This window comes from Tursiops truncatus, chromosome 1, assembly GCF_011762595.2.
Source record: "Tursiops truncatus isolate mTurTru1 chromosome 1, mTurTru1.mat.Y, whole genome shotgun sequence".
Classification (NCBI taxonomy): Eukaryota; Metazoa; Chordata; class Mammalia; order Artiodactyla; family Delphinidae; genus Tursiops; species Tursiops truncatus.
Window position 1 is genome coordinate 167,072,867 of NC_047034.1, and position 20,274 is coordinate 167,093,140.

General features: G+C 57.2%; 1 protein-coding gene across 10 annotated transcripts in view; it reads left to right on the top strand.

The window, feature by feature from the left end:
• Positions 1-20,274, top strand: part of HSPG2 (heparan sulfate proteoglycan 2) — a 102,131-nt gene that overhangs the window by 48,556 nt on the left and 33,301 nt on the right. For 7 of the 10 annotated variants that reach the window (XM_073794639.1, XM_073794607.1, XM_033841672.2 and 4 more), the window contains 26 exons: positions 80-226; positions 1,664-1,827; positions 2,347-2,526; positions 2,622-2,818; positions 2,927-3,074; positions 3,793-3,920; positions 4,267-4,353; positions 4,442-4,500; positions 4,668-4,735; positions 5,624-5,785; positions 5,907-6,083; positions 6,222-6,401; positions 6,520-6,638; positions 7,282-7,393; positions 7,564-7,677; positions 7,774-7,901; positions 8,284-8,370; positions 8,861-8,910; positions 9,227-9,321; positions 9,636-9,776; positions 10,137-10,328; positions 15,962-16,054; positions 16,380-16,460; positions 16,685-16,915; positions 18,592-18,705; positions 20,125-20,252. In XM_073794639.1, coding sequence (XP_073650740.1) covers positions 80-226; positions 1,664-1,827; positions 2,347-2,526; positions 2,622-2,818; positions 2,927-3,074; positions 3,793-3,920; positions 4,267-4,353; positions 4,442-4,500; positions 4,668-4,735; positions 5,624-5,785; positions 5,907-6,083; positions 6,222-6,401; positions 6,520-6,638; positions 7,282-7,393; positions 7,564-7,677; positions 7,774-7,901; positions 8,284-8,370; positions 8,861-8,910; positions 9,227-9,321; positions 9,636-9,776; positions 10,137-10,328; positions 15,962-16,054; positions 16,380-16,460; positions 16,685-16,915; positions 18,592-18,705; positions 20,125-20,252 — 3,382 coding nt within the window. The remainder of the gene's footprint in view (positions 1-79; positions 227-1,663; positions 1,828-2,346; positions 2,527-2,621; positions 2,819-2,926; positions 3,075-3,792; positions 3,921-4,266; positions 4,354-4,441; positions 4,501-4,667; positions 4,736-5,623; positions 5,786-5,906; positions 6,084-6,221; positions 6,402-6,519; positions 6,639-7,281; positions 7,394-7,563; positions 7,678-7,773; positions 7,902-8,283; positions 8,371-8,860; positions 8,911-9,226; positions 9,322-9,635; positions 9,777-10,136; positions 10,329-15,961; positions 16,055-16,379; positions 16,461-16,684; positions 16,916-18,591; positions 18,706-20,124; positions 20,253-20,274) is intronic. The other 3 variants (XM_033841680.2, XM_033841693.2, XM_033841694.2) reach the window with 1 other exon arrangement.

A 20,274-nucleotide genomic window follows, 5' to 3' on the forward strand; every position in this document is an offset into this window, starting at 1 on the left:
GGTGGGCACCGGGCGTGGGGCTGGAGCCGGGGCTGCCTGCCTGGGACCGGCCGTAGCCTGCTCCCTTGCCGCCCCACAGGACCCTGCCCCGACGGGCACTTCTACCTGGAGCACAGCGCCTCCTGCCTGCCCTGCTTCTGCTTTGGCATCACCACCGTGTGCCAGAGCAGCAGCCGCTTCCGAGACCAGATCCGGCTGCGCTTTGACCGGCCCAGTGACTTCAAGGGTGCGTTGGTGGATGGGAGGCAAGCGGCAGGCTCCAGCGGGCTCAGAGTGCAGACATGGGAGAGCAGCATGCCCTGGACACGTGGGGCCAGTTCAGGGAGGGACACGGCATTGCTGAAGAAATGCTGAGCCCTGTAAGAAGAGCATTTCAGGGGAAAACAAACATTTTTAGGAAAAGCCAAACCCACAGTTGATATTCGCCTGCGTTAGGTGACGATGAGGATGGGCTCTGGAGCCGGAGTCCGTGTTCAAATCCTGACCCTGACCCTTACTGCCTGTGTGCCCTTAGCCAAGTTACTATCTTGTGTCTCAGTTTTCTCATCTACAAAATGGGGATAAAATATTAACTACCCAGGTTGTTACAAGGACTTAATGGATTAATATGCATAAGCCACTGAGAACAGTGCTTGGTCCCTGGTAGGTGCCCAGTAAGTATTCCTGCTGTCATCCTCACTGTCCTCATCATCCTCACCCTGCAGAATGCAGAGGCACCAGTGACCCCACAGCATTAAGAGCCAAGGCTTTGGCATCTTCCTAGCCCGGGGCTGACCTCCAGATGCACTAGTTACTGCCTGTGTGACTTTGAGACTCTTGGCTTCTTTGGGCCTGTTTTCCCAAACGTAAAGGCAGGGAGTTGGACTCAGTTCTCTCTGGCTCTGAGAGGCAGAATGGCGTGGGCCCAGGCGTCACACGGACCTGGGTTCAGGAACGTTGCCATTATCACAGAAGTGCCATCTCTTGGATGGTTGGTGCTTCCCTCGAGATCTGGGAGGCGCTGTAGAGAGAATCCCCGTGTGGGGTGTGTGTGTGGGGTGTGTGTGTGTGTGTGTGTGTGTGTGTGTGTGTGTGTGTGTGTGTAGGAGAGCTAACCGGTTTTTGAGCACCTCCTTTGTGCCGCATTCTGTTTTAAGCATTTTATATCAGTTTGTTCATTTTAGCTTCCTAATAACCCTGTGAAGCAAGCCACTCTTACCCCCATTTTACAGACAGAGAAACTGAGGCCTTTGCTCAGATCACACATCTGGAGGGTGGTGGAACCAGGACTTGGGTGCCCATTCTTCAGCCCTGTGTAGCTCTGTACTGCCTCCTGAGGGCTGTTCCAACCCTGACAGTCCATGGATCTGTTGGCAAGCAAAGGCTCTGAAAAGTCCTGCTGCAAAAAATCCCCTTGATCTTTCCTTGACCCTGGGGTTCCCAGATGGTTCCCAGCCATCATTCTGAAGCATTGGCTTTGCCCAGAGCATGCTTTGGGAGACGCTTCAGAACTTCAGGAGGAAAAAAAAAACTTTGCTTTTATTTGACTTTGGGAGAGAGACTAACGTTCTCTCTAAATCACACTTCTCCCAAAACTTTCCCATCTCTCTGGGTTACAGCCCCTCAAGGGGGCTATCTCAGGCCAGAACATGCATGGCCCTCACCCCTCCCCTTTGCCACCCAGGCGTGAATGTGACGACGCCCACGCAGCCTGGCATGCCGCCCCTCTCCTCCACCCAGCTGCAGATCGACACCGCTCTGCAGGAGTTCCAGCTGGTCGACTTGTCCCGACGCTTCCTGGTCCATGACTCTTTCTGGGCTCTGCCTGAGCAGTTCCTGGGCAACAAGGTGACAGGCTGGGCTGCTGCCCTGGATGGGGAGGTGGCCGAGCCCTGCTGCACATGCCCAGAACCTGCCTGGGCTCCGCTCCCTGTGAAGCTGGGGGGCAGCAGGGCAGTCTTTGCTCTGGGAGACATGTTGTCTTGCCCCAGCGCAGCCCCCCGTGGGCAGCGGCTCATTCATTCAGGGCAGGGTCAGGCCTGCCGTTGTCAGGTTGGAAGGAATGCTGACTCAGCTGTTGGAAAGCCCTCTCAGATCACTCGCCACGTCTGAGCTGGGCCCAGTGCCCTCCTCCGGCCTCCCTGGGCACCTTTTACACAGTATTATCAGACTCCTCCCCCAAATTGGACTGAGCATCCCCAAGGCAGAACCCAAGTCGCACCCATCTCTGCTTCCCTGTGCCCAGCTCCGTGCTGGACACGCAGTACCGGCTATGCAGAGTGAGGGAGGAGGGGAACGAGTGGACACACAGTGGGAATCAAGCGTGCCCATGACTGGCCCAGCCCTGATCTGCCCTATCTCGGCCAGGTGGACTCCTACGGTGGCTCCCTGCGCTACAAGGTGCGCTATGAGCTGGCACGTGGCATGCTGGAGCCAGTGCAGCGGCCAGACGTGGTCCTGGTGGGCGCCGGACATCGCCTGCTGTCCCGAGGCCACACACCCACCCAGCCCGGTTCTGTGAACCTGCGCCAAGTGCACTTCTCTGAGGTGTGTGGGGCCTGATCCCTCAGGGCTGGCGGTGAAGGGGGTACAGGCTGGGCAGGTGCTGATGCATGACCCCTCCCACCTTTGTCCACACCCAGGAGCACTGGGTCCATGAGTCTGGCCGGCCAGTGCAGCGAGCGGAGATGCTGCAGGTGCTGCAGAGCCTGGAAGCTGTGCTCATCCAGACAGTGTACAACGCCAAGATGGCCAGCGTGGGGCTGAGTGACATCTCCATGGATACAACTGTCACCCACGCTACCAGCCATGGCCGCGCCCACAGTGTAGAGGAGTGCAGGTGCCTGACCCGGCAGGGCCGGGGACCACAGGGACCCTGGCAAAGATAGGGGAGAAACAGCAAGGCCTCATGGTTCTTGCAGCCACTGTCTTGATCCTGTCCCCACAGATGCCCCATTGGCTATTCCGGCTTGTCCTGTGAGAGCTGTGATGCCCACTTCACCCGGGTGCCTGGTGGGCCCTACCTGGGCACCTGCTCTGGCTGCAACTGCAATGGCCATGCCAGCTCCTGTGACCCTGTGTATGGCCACTGCCTGGTGAGTCGTGCCAGCTGGCACTTGGATCCTGGCTAGGGGCAAGGGTTCAGTGGGAGGTTCAGGCTGAGGCTTCCTTGTACCCAGAGCTTAGCACAAGCCTCCAGAGTGACTGCCATGGCTGCCACCCAAGCCATCATGACCTGTGGATGCGTTAACAGAGATATTATGTCCAGATAGGAGAGGTGAAAGAGCTACTCTCTTCCACCTTGGTCAGACCGATCCTGGAGAGTACTGTGTAAAGCACGGCCCTCAGCAGGGCATTCCTAAGAGGAAGGAGCCTACAAATCATACATTATGCCTTAGGAATGGTGGAGGAGCTGGGATTGTAGAGCTGACAGAAAGAAGCCTCAAGCAGGGAAAAACTGTTATCTCCAAATCCCTGAAGAGCTGTCAGGGGTAGAAGGAACGGCCTACAGAAGGCAAAACTAGCCAGTGGGTGCAGACTGGAAGAAGAATGTGGGTTTAGGTCAATACAAAGCAGGCGTTTGGAACCTTCTGTGGGACAGGCTGCCACGTGAGGTGGTGAGCTCCCCGTCAGGATGGAGCCGGGTGCTCCCCTGTCTGCAAAGCTGTGGGGTAGTTCCAGCATGATGGGAGGGGCTGATCCAGCTAGCCTCAAAGGCCCCCCTCAAGGAGCCCATCTGGTCCAACGTGGCCTCACGCTGGGGTCAGAGGGCTGCTCTGTAGAACCTGAACCACCGCCTCCCCTTCCTCCCAGAACTGCCAGCACAGCACAGAGGGGCCACAGTGCGACAAATGCAAGGCCGGCTTCTTTGGTGACGCCACCAAGGCCACAGCCACTGCCTGCCGGCCCTGCCCTTGCCCATACATCGACGCCTCCCGCAGGTCAGACCCAGCTCGAGATGGGGCACATAGGGCTGAGGGAGTGGGGAGTGCTGCAGGCTAGGGGCATCCTCTGGGCAGGGAGATGGGAGACCTGCCTGGGTGCAAATCTTCACCTGGTCGCTAAATTATACTAGGTCCCTTGACCTCTCCAGGCCTGCTTCCTTTTCCATACAATGGGCCCATCTGTCTTCCTAGTGTTGCTATGAGGCTGCAGACCAAGAGCAGGTGGGCTTCATAGCCTGCTGTGTCCCTGTGGACAGCAGTCATTCCCAGAGTGGGACTGTAAGCCCTCGCCTGGCCCATCATTGCAGCCCTGCCCCATGTCCTGTCTGCTTGGTACCCACAGGTTCTCAGATACCTGCTTCCTGGACACGGATGGCCAAGCCACGTGTGATGCGTGTGCCCCAGGCTACACGGGCCGCCGCTGTGAGAGGTGAGGGAGAGCCGGTGGGGGCTGGGAGAAGCAGGCCATCGTGGGTGGGGGCATGGGAGTGCCGTTGACAACCCTCTCTCTCCCCCAGCTGTGCCCCCGGATATGAGGGCAACCCCATCCAGCCCGGCGGGAAGTGCAGGCCCACCAGTGAGTACCGCAGCCACCATCCCCTGGCACCTCCCCGGGCTGCCCACCAGGCCCCAGTCCCCGAGTCCAGCACGAACCCCATGATCCTTGGAGAGCCGCCCCACTCTGTCCAGATTATGTCCATCCCACTCCCATCTTGCCTGCCCATACCTACTTTGTGTCTCCAGACCAGCAGATCGTGCGCTGTGATGAGCGAGGCAGCGCGGGGACCTCTGGGGAGGCCTGCCTCTGTAAGGTATGCGTGCCCTCCCCTCCCCCACCCCAGGGGCCTTGGGTCCCAGCACACAGCTGGGCGAGGGAGGAAGGAGGCTCCATGCTCTCCGTCGCTCCTTGGCCAGTGGGTGGTGACCTAGCTGCAGGCGGATGGGCCTGGTGGGCTCGTCTTCCCCTTCACGAGAGGTGACCCGGCATCAGGAAGGAGCACTGGTTTGGGGTGGCAGGTGACCTGGGTTCAAGTCTCAGGTCCTTTGCTAGTCATTCTTTGTGTGACCGTTGCAGCTGTACTGTACCTTTGCTTTAACCGTGCTTTCATTCCACATTGACACAATGGTGTAGCTAGTAGCATCACCCATTCACAGATGAGGAGATGGGGGCTCAGAGGAGGGAAATGGTTTGCATTGAGGGTGGGAGCATCAAGTGTCTGCAGAAAAAAGAACTGGGCAGATTTTAGAATCAGGCATTCCTGACGTTACATCCCAGAGTGGATTAGCAAGCTGAGGAACCCTGTGTAAATCATTTCCCATTCCTGAGCCTCAGTTTCCTCGTGTGAAGCATGGAGATGTCACATCCCTCTCAAGGGACTTAGAGGAGTTAAATGAGGTGCTGGTTGAATAGAAACTAGCACAGTTCATGAAACACTCCATTCATAGTAGCAGTAATTATTCTGACCACGTTGCTATATTTCAAGTCGGAAATTTATTCGTGAGCCCCCTAGCAACCGAAGAGAAAAGAGAAAAACGATTGGTTGTATAAGCTCCCGTTAATGAGGAATTATTGTTCGCATGGTGGCCGCCCTCATACGTGTGCTCTTTTCACGGCTCCCTCTGGCCTTGGGTTCCCATCTAGAATATGGGTGGATTGGACCGGAAGCTCCAGGCAGCCCCTCCTGTGGGCCACCCTGCAGCTCCCAGCTCTGTGCCTGCAGAGCAACGTGGTGGGGCGCCTGTGCAACGAGTGTGTCGCTGGCTCTTTCCACCTGAGCACCCGCAACCCTGACGGCTGCCTCAAGTGCTTCTGCATGGGCGTCAGTCGCCAGTGCACCAGCTCCTCCTGGAGCCGCGCACAGGTACCTACACGAGGCGGGTGGTTTGGCAGACTGGCGGGACCGCCAAGCCCAGGGCTGGGTGGACCAAGGGCCAGTCACAGGCCACGGCCCCCATCCCGGCCTCTTCTCCCCCCCCCGCCAGGTGCTGGGGGCCTCTGAGGAGCCCACTCCGTTCAGCCTGACCAACGTCGCGGGCACCCACAACACCAGCGAGGGCATCTCGTCACCCATGCCCGGGGAACTGGTCTTCTCCTCCTTCCACAGCCTCCCGCCTGGGCCCTACTTCTGGAGCCTCCCTTCACGCTTCCTGGGGGACAAGGTGGGTGGGGGGTGGGAAGAGAAAGGGAATTCCAGGCAGCGTGGTACCTTTGGAGAAGAGGCGGAGGAGGTGGCCGGAGCAGTGGCAGGGCCCGACGGTGGGGGCCCCAGCTGAGCACCTGTCTGCCTTGTGTCCCAGGTGACCTCCTATGGCGGAGAGCTGCGCTTTACAGTGACTCAGCGGCCCCAGCCTGGCTCCGCGGCCCTGCACAGGCAGCCGCTGGTGGTCCTGCAGGGCAATAACATTATCTTGGAGCACCACACTTCCCAGGAGCCTAGCCCCGGCCAGCCCAGCACCTTCTCCGTGCCCTTCCGAGAAGTGAGCAACGCCATCCCAGGAGACCCCCCGGGGGGGGGGGGGTGGGCAGGCCCCCTGCCCCTCTCACTCAGGTGTCAGGCTGTCAGGGGTTGCAGCCCATAAGCTCTTTCCTCGGCAGCAAGCATGGCAGCGGCCTGACGGGCAGCCGGCCACGCGGGAGCACCTGCTGATGGCACTGGCGGGCATCGACACCCTCCTGATCCAGGCATCCTACACCCAGCGGCCAGCGGAGAGCAGGTGTCTGGGGCCCGGGGCGGGAGGACCGGAGGGGACTTGGGGGTGGCGCCAGGCTAAGCGGTGCGACGTGGTGCACCCAGACTGCCAGCTCTGCTGCTTTCTGGCTCTGCGGCCTTCTTGTGCCTCATCTTCCCCATCTGTAAAATGGAGATGATAACAGTACCTCCCTCAGAAGGCTTGTCTTAGATCGGGTCCCCAAGAAGCAAAGGCTGAGATGGGGATTTGGGTGCCCGTGATTGACAAGGAGAACCTGGGAGGGAGGGACACAGGAGGGAGAAGTGGCCAGGCAAGGAAGCAGTGTCAGGTGAAGACCAGCCTCGGTCTCATCCCCATGGAGCCCTGCAGAGTCATCCTGCCTTGAGGCAGAGGGACTTTGGACCCTGGGTCAGTCTGTCATTGGTCACCCCAAGGGAGTGGGACAGTGTGACCTCTCCTGGCAAGGAATGCTCATTCCCTGGAGGAAGTTACAGGTATAAGCCTTTCACCACAGCCCTTGCAGCTGCTGGGGCATGGACGCCCAGTCAGGGGCCCCAGGAGCATCACAGCAGGGCTGCTGGGAGGATTAATGAGGTGATGGTGTGTAGGGCTCCAGGGGTGCCAGGCCCAGCGCGCGCTCATTCACAGTGGGTCTTGCCACACCCAGGGTCTCTGGCATCAGCATGGATGTGGCTGTGCCTGAGGACACCGGCCAGGACCCTGCACTGGAAGTGGAGCAGTGTACCTGCCCACCTGGGTACCGTGGCCCATCCTGCCAGGTGAGCCCTGGGCCCCACCCACCTGTCCAGCCAGCTCCCTCCACGGTGCTTGCTGGCTCCTCCTCCTTTAGCTCGCCCACCTCCCCAAGCCCACCCCAGCCATCCAGTGGTCCCTTCCCAGAATGGCCCCTGCTGAGGAAGTCCCTCCACCGTCATCTTCCTGCCCCCAGGACTGTGACACAGGCTATACACGCATGCCCAGCGGCCTCTACCTGGGCACCTGCGAACGTTGCAGCTGCCATGGCCACACAGAGGTCTGTGAGCCCGAAACAGGTTCCTGCCAGGTGAGTCCCACCCTCCTTCTTTCCTACCCCAGGGATCTGTGGCCTCCAGGGGCTCAGCCTCAACCCACGTTCTACCCGCCCCCCCCCCCACCGCAGGGCTGCCAGCACCACACAGAAGGCCCCCGGTGTGAGCAGTGCCAGCCCGGATATTACGGGGATGCCCAGCGTGGGACACCACAAGACTGCCAGCCATGCCCCTGTCATGGAGCCCCCGCTGCTGGCCAGTGCGTCCAGTCCCTGCATGTACCTGCCCTTTCCTGAAACGTCCATTGCCCTGTCCCAGATTCCCTTCTTCCCAGACCCTTCTGAGAGGCAGTGGTTAAATCGTGGCCTCACCACTTCCTCAAGGTGTCACTTTGTATAAGATACACTTCTCTCTCTGGGCCTCAATTTCTTCATCTGTGAAATGGCGATAATGACGTACCTCCACCTTGGCCCCTGGTGTGAGCATGAGATGATGCCATGCAACTCTTAGCACGGAGCCTGGCACGTAGCTGGCACTCAGGACACGTTAACTCACATGCCCGCTCCTCCTCTCCCTCCTGCCCTGGTCCTAAAAAAGAGCTGCTGACCTTCTAACTGGAAATTTGCCCCCCACACCCACAGAGCCACCCACACTTGCTTTCTGGACACAGATGGCCACCCCACCTGTGATGCGTGTTCCCCAGGCCACAGCGGGCGTCATTGTGAGAGGTGAGGCAGGTGCGGGCAGGGTGGGGAGCATGCAGGAGGGGCTGCCCCTGGAGTCAGGCTAGGCCCAGCCCTCCTGACCAGAAGGAACCAGAATCCGCCCACTCTGCCTCACAAAGGCCCCCAGAAGACAATCACCTCCTTTACCCGAAAGCCTAAACCTTTAGCCTGGCATTCGAGGCCCTCAGAGATCTGGGCCTGCAGTTTACCCCCCACTCCCAACACCCCCTGCCCCCCTGCCCCAACCAGGCCAGAATCTTCCCAGAAAACCCCTCATTCTTGCTGAAAGTCCTGGGTTTGAGGACTGACCATGCTGGGCATGTCCCTGCCCTTCTTCTCCCACCTATTTCCCCATCTGTGAAATGGGTGAGTTAGGCTAACAGTTTCCTTCCAGCACTCTGAGGTCATTGAGTCCAATACGGGGGGGCCCCCAGCACAGTCCCGGATTCTCTGGTTCTTCCCTCCATTCACCCAGTGCTTTCTCTCACCACAGGTGTGCCCCAGGTTACTATGGCAACCCCAGCCAGGGCCAGCCTTGTCGAAGTGAGTCCGGTTGGGGAGGCTCTTGGGATCGGGCTACCCTAGGGGTGGAGCTAGGACAGAGCCTTTGTTCTCCTTCAACCTGTGGCAAGTGACTTTTACCTTTCTGAGCCTCGGCTTCTTTATCTGTAAAACGGGGGCAGTAAAAGGCCCACGTACCCCAGAGGGCTGCTGTGAATGTGTATGATGCCTGGGCGTGGTAGGTTCAGAAGCAAACGCTTCCTCTCTCAGGTGGCGAGTTAGATGCCCAGAGGGTGGTGAAAATGGGGATGCTCGGTGGCAGGTTTGGGGTTCCAGCTGTGCCTTCCCTCCACCTCAGGAGATGGCCAGTTGCCAGAGCCGACCGGCTGTGGCTGTGACCCCCAGGGCAGCGTCAGCGACCAGTGTGACTCTGCTGGACAATGCCAGTGCAAGGTTAGTACAAACCCCTGCCCTCCACGAGGCCCTGAACCGCAGCCACGGCGGTTGCCAGGCCTTCCCTGTCACCATACCCTCAGGGCTGTCCCTACGCCCCCGCCACCCTTCCTGGCAGGACGCATCTCTGCCCTACTGCTCGGGGCCTCGTGGGAAGTCAGGCAGCATCTGATGGGAGCTGGGGCCTAGGCATGGGGGCAGCAGGGGCTCCCCAGAACTGCTGGAAGTGGCTGGGAAGCCTGGCCTCAAAGGCTGCTGAAGGTGCAAGAGAGCCATCCAAGCTCCCCGCTCCCACCTTTCTACCCATCCTCCAGGCCCAGGTGGAAGGCCTCACCTGCAGCTATTGCCGGCCCCACCACTTTCACCTGAGCGCCAGCAACCCTGTTGGCTGCCTGCCCTGCTTCTGCATGGGCGTCACCCAGCAGTGCACCAGCTCTTCCTACACACGCCACCTGGTAAGAGCCCCTACACTGCCCCGGCACCGGGGCCTGCTGCCGGCCTCTCCTGGCTCATCACTAGGTCAGGGCAGGTGAGAAGCCTAGCCCAGTGGCATCCCCATGCCTCCGTCACTGCCCATGATCCCAGCAACCCTCGCCCCCGCCCCTAATGCCCTCCCCATGACCCCATTATTGCTTATGTCATCACTGACCCCAACCCCCTCCTTCCCCCAAATGTCCTCTCCATTTCCCCATTATTTCTGTCCTAGCCCTGGTCTCACCATCCCCCCGTTCCCCACTCTAATGCCCATCCCCACCCCTCCCCCACCAAGGTGCCTGCCCCAGTGCCCAGGCTGACCCTTGTCCTTCTGCTGCCAGATCTCCACCCACTTTGCCCCTGGGGACTTCCAAGGCTTCACCCTGGTGAACCCACAGCGGAACAGCCACCTGACAGGAGGCTTCACCGTGGAACCGGTGCCCGAGGGTGCCCAGCTTACTTTTGGCAACTTCGCTAACCTTGGCCACGAGTCCTTCTACTGGCAGCTGCCGGAGACATACCAGGGAGACAAGGTGTGACATGCAGCAGGGCCTGGCAGACCCTGCCTGATCGCCAGCTCTGAGCCAGGCCCCTGCCAAGCCCTGGGGCCAGCAGGGACTCAGACACGAGTTGGCCTCAGAGCAGTTTGGGCTGGCAGGGAGGCATCAGCCATGTCATGGTTAAGCATGCAGCCTTTGGGGTCACATAGGCCTCGGTCTAAACCCAGCCCTGCCGCTTCCCAGCTGGCTGCCTTTTGATAAACCTCAGCTCCGAAGCAGTTCGGAGGATTAGAGCTCATGCCTGGCGCATAATAAGTGCTCGCCTGTTAATGATTATTAGCTTTCGCGCAGTTAGTCAACAAACAGGTCCTGAGCGAGGCCCTGGAAACACAAGGACAAGTGAGACACAGTTTCAGTTTCATTCATTTGCTCACACATGGAATTCCCTCTGTGCTGTCAACCCTGTGCTTGGTGTTGGGTAATTCTTATTAGAGGTCATATCTACTGATCTCTTACTTGCTGGGCACTGTTGCAAGCACTTTTACATGTCATAAATCACAACTGTATGAGCTAAGTACAACTACTGCCCTGTTGCATAAGTGAGAAGACTGAGGTGAGAGAGGTTAGGTGACTTGCCTGGGCTCCCACAGCCTGAAGGTGGCAATGCTGGGATTCCAACCAGGTCAGAGGCCGCCCTTAAATACTACACTAGTCAGAGTCTTTGCTCCTCCAGTGTCATGGTCTAGCGCGGAGGTGATGGGGCGATGGTGGTAGTGGCACGGTGGGACGCAGGGTCTTGGGCTGGACTCCAGGACGGCCGCCCAAATGGGTTCTGTGAGTGGTCAGAGCCACCTGGGGGCACCCAGCGAAAGTGGGTCTTGGTACAGGCATCCCCTGCTGGCTGAGGCCGGCGTTCAAGCAGATGTGTCCCCACGCCCAGGGCCCCAGGAAGGTCAGGGACACAGGAGGGGGTGTTCAAGGCTGCCCTGTCCCTGTTCCTTGGACAGACCCACGTATCCCAGCCTCCTCCCAGGGCTGGCTGCCTTTTCTCCTCCTCTCCTGGCCTCCGTGTCTTCCTCCCTACTGCCCTGCAGCTCCAGACCTTTCTCTCTGTCTCTGACTCCCTCTCCTGGCATTTCCCTGTGCCCCACAGAGGGAGGCATATTTTGCGCGGACGCGACAGGCTCACCAGGTAGGCCCGCAACCTGAGTGGTGTGAAACTGATGTGACGTGGGCATGGTGTGTTCTTGGATGCCCTCAGCCCTGCGTGGGGAGATGCCCAGCGCCCCGGGCAATATGGGTCCACGTGGACCCAGGTCGTGACCGATGGCGCATGGTCAGGGCACTGCTGTGCCCAAGCCCTGTGAGAGCAGGAGTTAGAACCAGGAGGGGTGTGTGCCTCATCTACTGTGTGGTCTGGTCCTGGTGCCATCTGTCTGTGGCCAGAGTGGTGGCTGAGTTAGCCAGGAAGCTAACTTGATGCTAAACCACGTGACTATACCTGGCCCACCAGGTTACCCCTGCACTGTCTCCCAAGCAGCCTCCGTTAACCATCTGTTGTGTATGGCCCTCCACGGCCTGCAGTTAACCCTGTGTGCCAGCCTGGGGAGGGGAGCATGCGTCTTTCTCCCCAGTCCGCGTGGGCCTTTCTGGCCACCATATCCACGGGGAGAGGACACCCCCCAGGGCTCCAGCTCTGGGGCTCTGGGAGGGTCTGAGCTGGCCTGTGCCCTCTACCCATCAGAACTGCACGTCCCTCTCAGAGGAGCAGTTGCAGGCAGCTGTGGCTGCTGGGAGGATCCTGGGGCCCCCACAGGGCAAGGGCCGGACACAGTGGCTGTCACGGGGGACAGCCAAGGCCTGGCTGGGGACAGCCTGTGTCTAAGGGCCCCAGGGAAGCAACCAGAGAGCACAGTCCAAGTAGGAGCTTGGGGCTGAGGCCCTGGCCTTCCTGGGTTATTTTCCCCCAGGCCAGGCCAGGCCCCAACCTGATGCCCGGACCACTCCAGTGTTGCCCTTGGGAAGCATTACAGAGCTGTGAGTGGCTTGGGCTGGTACCATGGGCATGCACGGAATGTGAGGCCCAAGGAGCCGTCTCAGCACCATATATGCCCCTGGGGCTGCCTCCAGCCCCTCTAGCCTGAGCTTGGGCGGAACTGTCTGCCCCTCTCTTACCAGGGGTACCCACTCTATGAGCTTCTCCCCGTAGTCCGGGCCCATTCCAGGGAGCTCCACCAGTCTCACGGGGAGCAAAAGGGCAGCAGGTGCAAAGGCCAGAGCGTCAGGCATCGGCACTTGTGAACAGATAGCACAGGCGTGGGCGGCTGGTTGGGCCTGGCACGACCTGGGGGCAGGCAGAGCCTCATGGTGTCCTTTCTGTCCTTCTGCTCCTTTCCTCTGTCCTCCCTCTCTCGGTCCCCCAGGTGGATGAGGCCCAGAGGCGGATGGATGCTGAGATCTGGCAGCTCCTTTCCAGCTTTGCTGCCCACCCCCAGGCCCCTCCCCAGGGGCTCTCGCCCCATCCCCAGCCGGCAGCTGCTCTGCAAGCAGCTCTGCTCTCCCCCTCCCGCTCCTCCTCCTCCTCTGCCTCTCTGTCTTCCTCAGCAGGCTCTCAGGTATGTGCCAAAGCACCCACCAAGGGACACCCCCCACACCCATCGTGTTTTCTAGACTTCAGTTTTTTCTGAACCAATTTCACAAATTCTGCCATTTCTGCACACCACTTGGACAGTTATTTACTCCAGTTTTTTCTTTCAGCCAATCATATACCAACTCAATTATGCTAGTTTTACATTTTTAAATACACATTAAAATAGCCACTAAATTTTATTTATTTATTTGTTAATTTATTTATGGCTGCGTTGGGTCTTTGTTGCTGCACGCGGGCTTTCTCTAGTTGCGGTGAGCGGGGGCTACTCTTCATTGCGGTGCGCAGGCTTCTCATGGCAGTGGCTTCTCTTGCAGAGCACGGGCTCTAGGCGCGTGGGCTTCAGTAGTTGTGGCACGCGGGCTCAGGAGTTGTGGCTCTTGGACCCTAGAGCACAGGCTCAGTAGTTGTGGCGCACGGCCTTAGTTGCTCCGCGGCATGTGGGATCTTCCCCGACCAGGGACTGAACCCGTGTCCCCTACATTGACAGGTGGATTCTTAACCACTGTGCCACCAGGGTAGTCCCAAAATCGCCACTAAATTTTAAAATGTTCTCTGGTGTGCCCCGTAAATCATCGTGGGATCCACAAGGGGCATAGCACCAGATGTGAGGAGACACCGACCCAAACCACGGCCAGCGAGAGCAGTTGGGGTGTCTGGGTCTAGACAGGGGAGCAAGTTGTCCAAAGAGCTGGGCCAGGACCTGAGCTGTGGGGCTGGGGGTGGGGTTTCTATCCCTCTGCCCTCCTGGGTCTCCCTCTGGGGTCTGTTCTCACCCGCGTCGGGACCATCTCTGACCTTTTGGCCCCCGACCTGTTCGATCCACTCTCACCACCTGTCCTTCTGTCCTAGTTCTCTCTCTCCTACAAAGGCTTCTCTCTGCTTCCTGAAAGCCTCTATTATTGGCAGCTGCCCAAAGCCTTCCTGGGGAACAAGGTAACAAGGGTTTGGGGGTGGGGGTGGGGGAATAGGGGTGTCATCAAATCCTAAAATATCAGAGGGCCCTTTGTCAAAACCTTTTATGACACAAATGGGTAGACCAAGGCCCAGAGAGCGGTCCCACGTTCAGGTCAAAGTAGGGCTGAGATCAAACCCAGCTCAGCTCTTACCCTTCAGCGAGCCACAGTCCCCTGGCAGAAAGGCTGTCTTAACTGGGAGGTGAGGCACCTCTTCTTTGGTTTCCCTTTACCCTGTATCCAGATCACTGACCTAGCTCTTGGGACTGCATTCATTCATTCAAGAAGCATTAAGTACTTACTGTGTGCTGTACTGTATATGGGCAGATTAAGACCCTGGCCTCCCAGAGTTCAATGTTACTCTGATTATCATTCCTGTCATGTCGGAATCACCGTCATCATCACTGTCATTATTAGTATTAGTATTGCATTTGTACTAGTATTGTTCCAGAAATGATGTAGAGTGCCTCTTAAGAATACACACAATATGCAATAAAATAACATTCAGAGAAGCAGACAAGACAGTCTGGTTCAGGGGGAAATGAAGGTAGGAAGCTTGCTGGAGCCAACGTGGAGCTGGGCGCATTGAGGGGAGTTAGCAAGCATTGAGGCTGTGTGCTCAGCAGACCCTGTGCTGAGTGCAGGGTTTTACGTGGCCTGCATTACTTAATCCTCATACTACCTTTCAAGGTAGGTATTATTTTTATTCCCATTTCCATAGGAGGAAAGTTGGGCTCAGAGAAGTTAAGTGACTTGCTCAAGGCTGTCCAGCCAATAGAGCTGGACTTGAACCCCAGTCTTAGACTGCAGGGTCTGCTCCCGTAGCCACCCTGCTGCACACACCTGCAGCTTGGTCGTAGACATGGCGATGAACTTGCTGGCATCCAAAGAAAACGGGAAACCAGCTGTTTCATGGTTATCTGGTTATGCCCCTAAATTCCTTACCTCGCCCTGAGCTTGTGGAGAACATCCTCAGGGCCTGTGTAGCCCAGGGCCTGGCATGTCATCAGTAGGTGTTTAATAAATGCTCACCAACTGAATGATCACAAATGAGCAAATGGGCTAGGCCTGACACAGTGTGGTATTGACCTGAACAACTGCCCTAGCGGCAGAGAGAAAGGAGAGTCCTGTGGGGCAGAGCTGGGGCCTTGGCTGCCCAGGTGGAAGCCCCCAGCAGCAAACATAAGGCTCTTCCAGTTGTGAGCAATAGGAAACCCAAGTCCAGCTGGCTTGCCCGCAACGAGTCCAGCTGGCTTGCCCGCAACGAAGAATCTATTGGCTCATGAAAGTACAAAGCCCAAAGATAGCTGGTATCAGGCATGGCTCGATCCAGGAGCTCATTAGGACTTTATCTCAGCTGGCATCATTCTCCAGCTTCCAATCTGACTAGTAAAGGGGGTTTTTCTGTTGCAGTAGAAAGGGCAGAAGTACCAGGTTCACATGTTCATCCCTGCTGGAGCAGAGACAGGGAGTGGTGGAATGTGCAGACTGGCCAGACCTGGCTCACGTCTCCACTTTAGAGGAGGAGGGGCCCCTCCAACCACACAGGCTGCCTGTAGAACATAGTTTCCTTTAAAGGAAACCAGGACTACAGTTTTCAAAACAACGGGGAAAATGGACTCTGAGCAAACAAACAAAAACCACCTACCCAGGAGGCAAGAGTTCTGAGGGGCAACTTGCAGCATCCCCTTGCCCCCGCCGTGGCTGAGAACTTTTGAACCTTCTGCAACCTCCCTGTGGTGGTCACGGTCATTACCCCTGTCTGCTTTATGGGAAATTCCTTTAATGGAAGGGACTTGGAGCTTGTTTGCTGGGATTGTGAGACAATGGGGAACCCCATAAAACAGAATAGAGGCTTCTCAGGGTCACTGCCACCAGGTCTGAGACTGTGAAGGAACTGATAGATGTCCTGTCACTTAGGCAACCACCGGCCTCCGGTTGGGTGGGGAGGACAGCACGGGTGCAGAAAGGCCTCCAGAGACTCCGCCCCCTCACCTCTCTGGTCGCACACACCCCAGAGGAGGGCAGAGTCAGGTTGTGACTGCAGGGCTTGCCTCTTGCAGGTGGCAGCCTATGGCGGAAAGCTGCGGTACACCCTCTCCTACACAGCGGGGACCCAGGGCAGCCCGCTGTCTGACCCTGATGTCCAGATCACGGTGAGCACGTGGATTCCACACCGAGTGGGCGAAAGGGGAAGGTGGAGGCTGGGGGTACCCTCAATGTTTCTTTCCTTTCCGTCCAGCACTCAGCTGGCCTGGCACCCACCCACTAGTTAGGCCCATGCCCCCGCCCCACCATCTGTTTGGACACTATGTAGGCAGAGGCCCAGCTGCTGGAAGATGGGGTAGTGGGCATGTACCTGACTCCTTTGGGTACGTGAGCTTGGGAGATTGGAGAGGTAGGAGACTGGGATTGGGAGAGGAGCCCACTATCCCCGAGAGCCCCTCAGTTCCCCTCCCAAGCCCACTCGTGTCTCCCCAGGGCAACAACATCATGCTGGTGGCCTCCCAGCCAGCACTGCAGGGCCCGGAGAGGAAGAGCTACGAGATCATTTTCCGAGAGGTGAGAGGCACTCGGCCACACCATGTCTGACCCTCTGCACCCTCCACCCTGCTTTGGAGCCTGGCTTTGATGCCAGCTACACTGCCTCTCACTCCCCCCATCCTCAGCTAACAGTCCTTGGCCAGTGCCTGGAAGGCAGGTGTTGGGGCTGGGGGCACTGCAGAAACAGCACAGAAAGCCCAACGCCCCTCACCCTCATCTGCTGTCTTCCCCCACCAACCCAGGAATTCTGGCGCCGGCCTGATGGGCAGCCAGCCACCCGGGAGCACCTCCTGATGGCACTGGCTGACCTGGACGAGCTCCTGGTCCGGGCCACGTTCTCCTCGATGCCGCTAGCAGCCAGCATCAGCGCGGTCAGCCTGGAGGTCGCCCAGCCCGGGCCCTCGGAGGGACCCCGGGCCCTTGAGGTGGAGGAATGCCGCTGCCCCCCGGGCTATGTCGGCTCGTCCTGCCAGGTGAGTGTGACCGGCCCAGATGCCTCTGCGCTAACACAGCTGGATCAGCATGCGGTCAGCTGGGATTTCCATGGCCACCTGGGATTACTGTCATAACTTTAGTATACTCAGCAACATCTCATTTATTCTCCCCAACAGCACTGAGAGATGTGTAATTGTCCCCTTTTAACAGATTTTTTTTTAAAATGAGGCGCTGAAGGGTGCACAACTTACCCAAGGGCACATAGCTACACTCTGCAGAGGTTAAGACCCAGCTCGTGTTCCTAGGATGCCCGCCAGAGACAGAGACACAGTTAGCCCAACGCAGAGCATGGAAATGCCTCAGCGTGGTGAACGGCGTGGACTGGAGTAGCGTTCTAGGCAGGGAGGGCAGAAGCAGCAGAAGCCCAGAAGGAGGAATGTGTGGGGACATAGCCTGCGATGCAGAAGGGTCACCCCTGGAAAGCTGAGTGGGGGGTGCTTCCTCAGGCCTGGAGCAAGGCTCCCTCCAGCAGGGACTGCCAAGCTGCTGAGGGAGTGCTGGGGTCGGAACTGAACCCCAGGAAAATTCCTCTGCCCCCAGTGAATGAGATGGATGGGGCGGGGGAGAGACAGTGAGTCCTGTCGGGAGGGAAGGGCGGTAGGGGGTGGAAGAGAGAGCAGGCAGATGGAGGGACTCCAAGAACATTTGCAGTGTTCAGCTGGAGACTGAACACGAGGGCAGGGCCGGAGCTGACTGTTCACCGCTGAATCCCTAGGCACGGAGCAGGCAACCAGTGAACACTGGATGAATGAATGTGGAACTGGGGAAGGGGGATCGCAGGAGGGAAGGGGGCAGGGCTGCAGTGCCAAGTGGGTGGCAGGGAGGTCAAGTGTGGAAACAGCTAGCCCCCCACCCAACCGAGGAAGTCCCAGTGGGAAGTCCACATCTCTGCAGCTTTACCTCTGCGCCCCTTTGCTGTGTCCACAAGAACTTTCAAATCCAAATAGATGAACTTCACGTTCCTTGAGGTTATAAAATTTAACACGTTTTGAAGGAGAACCCCTGGGGAGAGCAGAATCCTTGGTGCACGTTTTCCACAGTGAAGCAAAACAGCTTTATAAACATCCCTTTGAAGTGGTTGGGGAGCGAGGGCCTGGAGAAATTTCAAAGAAGGGGCAACAAACAGAAATTCATTATTGTCAGAACCCATGATTACTCACTTAGGATGTGTAAAAACGTCCTCGGTTATGTGGGTGCCGCCTCTTTCACTTTACTGAGCAAATGTAAACATAGTCATAAAGGTCTTCGAGGACTCATTCCAAATCCAGGTCTCCTGAACTCCCTTTTTCCATCTCAGGGTTACGTGTTTCAATAAAGACCCTGCCAGAAGAATTTTCAGGGCTGAAGTCCTGGGGCTGGAGAAGGGTTCTCCATTAAGAATGAACTGTTATTTCAGTATATCCAGAGCGACTGGAGATGCCAGGCAGGATGGGGGCGACACCGTCCCAGCTCTGGAGTGTTGGAAAAGTGAAGATGGGGGAGGAGAGCTACCAAGAGGGGATGCTGGGGTGGAGAGCTGGGCCTGGAATTTCCCTGCCAAGAGCCAATGGGAGTCTAGATGGTGGAGGGGGGATGGAGGAGACGGGTTCTAGGTCTGCTGTCTCTGGGTGGGACCACAATGGAGACGGAGACCAACTCTCCCCTCTACCCCCAGGACTGTGCCCCGGGCTACACGCGCACTGGGAGTGGACTCTACCTTGGCCACTGTGAGCTCTGCGAATGCAATGGCCACTCAGACGTGTGCCACCCAGAGACCGGGGCCTGCTCGGTAAGATGCAAGCAGGGCCAGGGCAGGGGTCAGCTTGGCTGGGCCTGGGTGGGGTGTCAGGGCTGGCTGTGGGATAGGGAGGGGTTTGGTTTGGATAGACCCAGATCCAGGGGCAAGGTCGTGGGGCACATCCTATGGGGAAAAGCACCTGGCCCAGCAGGTCTGGGCATCGAGGGGTTGCAGGCATGGTGGGGTGGCCAGAACTATGGAGTAACATCCTTCCTTATAAAGAAAACTTTGGGGGAATTCCCTGGCGGTCCAGTGGTTAGGACTCCACGCTTCCACTGCAGCGGGCATGGGTTCAGTCCCCGGTCGGGGAACTAAGATCCCTCAAGCCGCATGGCATGGCCTAAAAGAAAAGAAACGAAAACTTTGGTTCCTGCTATTTCTTATCACCAAAGTGACACATGTTTTCTGTAGAAGAATCAGACTATAGAGATAACTTAAAAAGAAAGTAAAAATTCCCTGAAATCCTACCATCTGGAGGTAATTACTGTCGATGTTAGGTTGTGGAGCTCTTTTGCTCTTTTTCTAGGCAAATATTTATGCAGATTAGTATACCTTTTGTTTTACAAATAACCATAGGATCACTGTGTTTTATGATCAACTTTTTTCACTTACAAGTTCATGACGTCTTTGAATATTTCAGTAGTATTTTTTTTGTTTTTTTTTTGTTTTTTTGCGGTACGTGGACCTCTCACTGTTGTGGCCTCTCCCGTTGCGGAGCACAGGCTCCGGACGCGCAGGCTCAGTGGCCATGGCTCACGGGCCCAGCCGCTCCGCGGCATGTGGGATCCTCTCAGACCGGGGCACGAACCCGTGTCCCCTGCATCGGCAGGCGGACTCTCAACCACTGCGCCACCAGGAAAGCCCTTTCAGTAGTTTTTTATACCTGAACTTTTCGGAGTGGTGTATGTATAGCTGTCCAGGGTATGTGGTCAAGGACCAGGGGTTGACAGAGCCACAAGCTGAATATGGAATGAGGAATATGCTACGTTAATAAAAGAAACATGGATCTCTTTGGAGGAAAACATAAAACCCACACACGTTTTTACGATGAAGCACTTATTCCCAAAACTCTGCCCCCACATACTCACGTGGGGACTTTCCTCTGATATTATAGGTATTTAGGTAGAAAAATGTAAGAAATGGAATCAGTATCATCCTTTTTGATAGCTATTTGGATGGGTGTGCTTTTTAATTTTCTCAGTTCTTTTTTCATGGTTTGTTTCCAGCATTTTGCTTTTATAAACACCACTGAGATGAACATCCTGTAGTGAAATCATTGTGCCCCTCTATGACTATCTCTTTAAGATAAGCTCACAAACATGGAATTTCGAGGTCAAGAGATTACAAAACTGTACAGTTTTTGGTAAATTTTGCCAAATAGCAAGTAGCTGACATCCTTGTGCCTCGCAGCAATGCCAGCACAACGCCGCCGGGGAGTTCTGCGAGCTGTGTGCACCTGGCTACTATGGGGACCCCACGGCTGGAACACCTGAGGACTGCCAGCCCTGTGCCTGCCCACTGACCAACCCAGAGAACATGTGGGTGCCCTTGCTCAAGGCT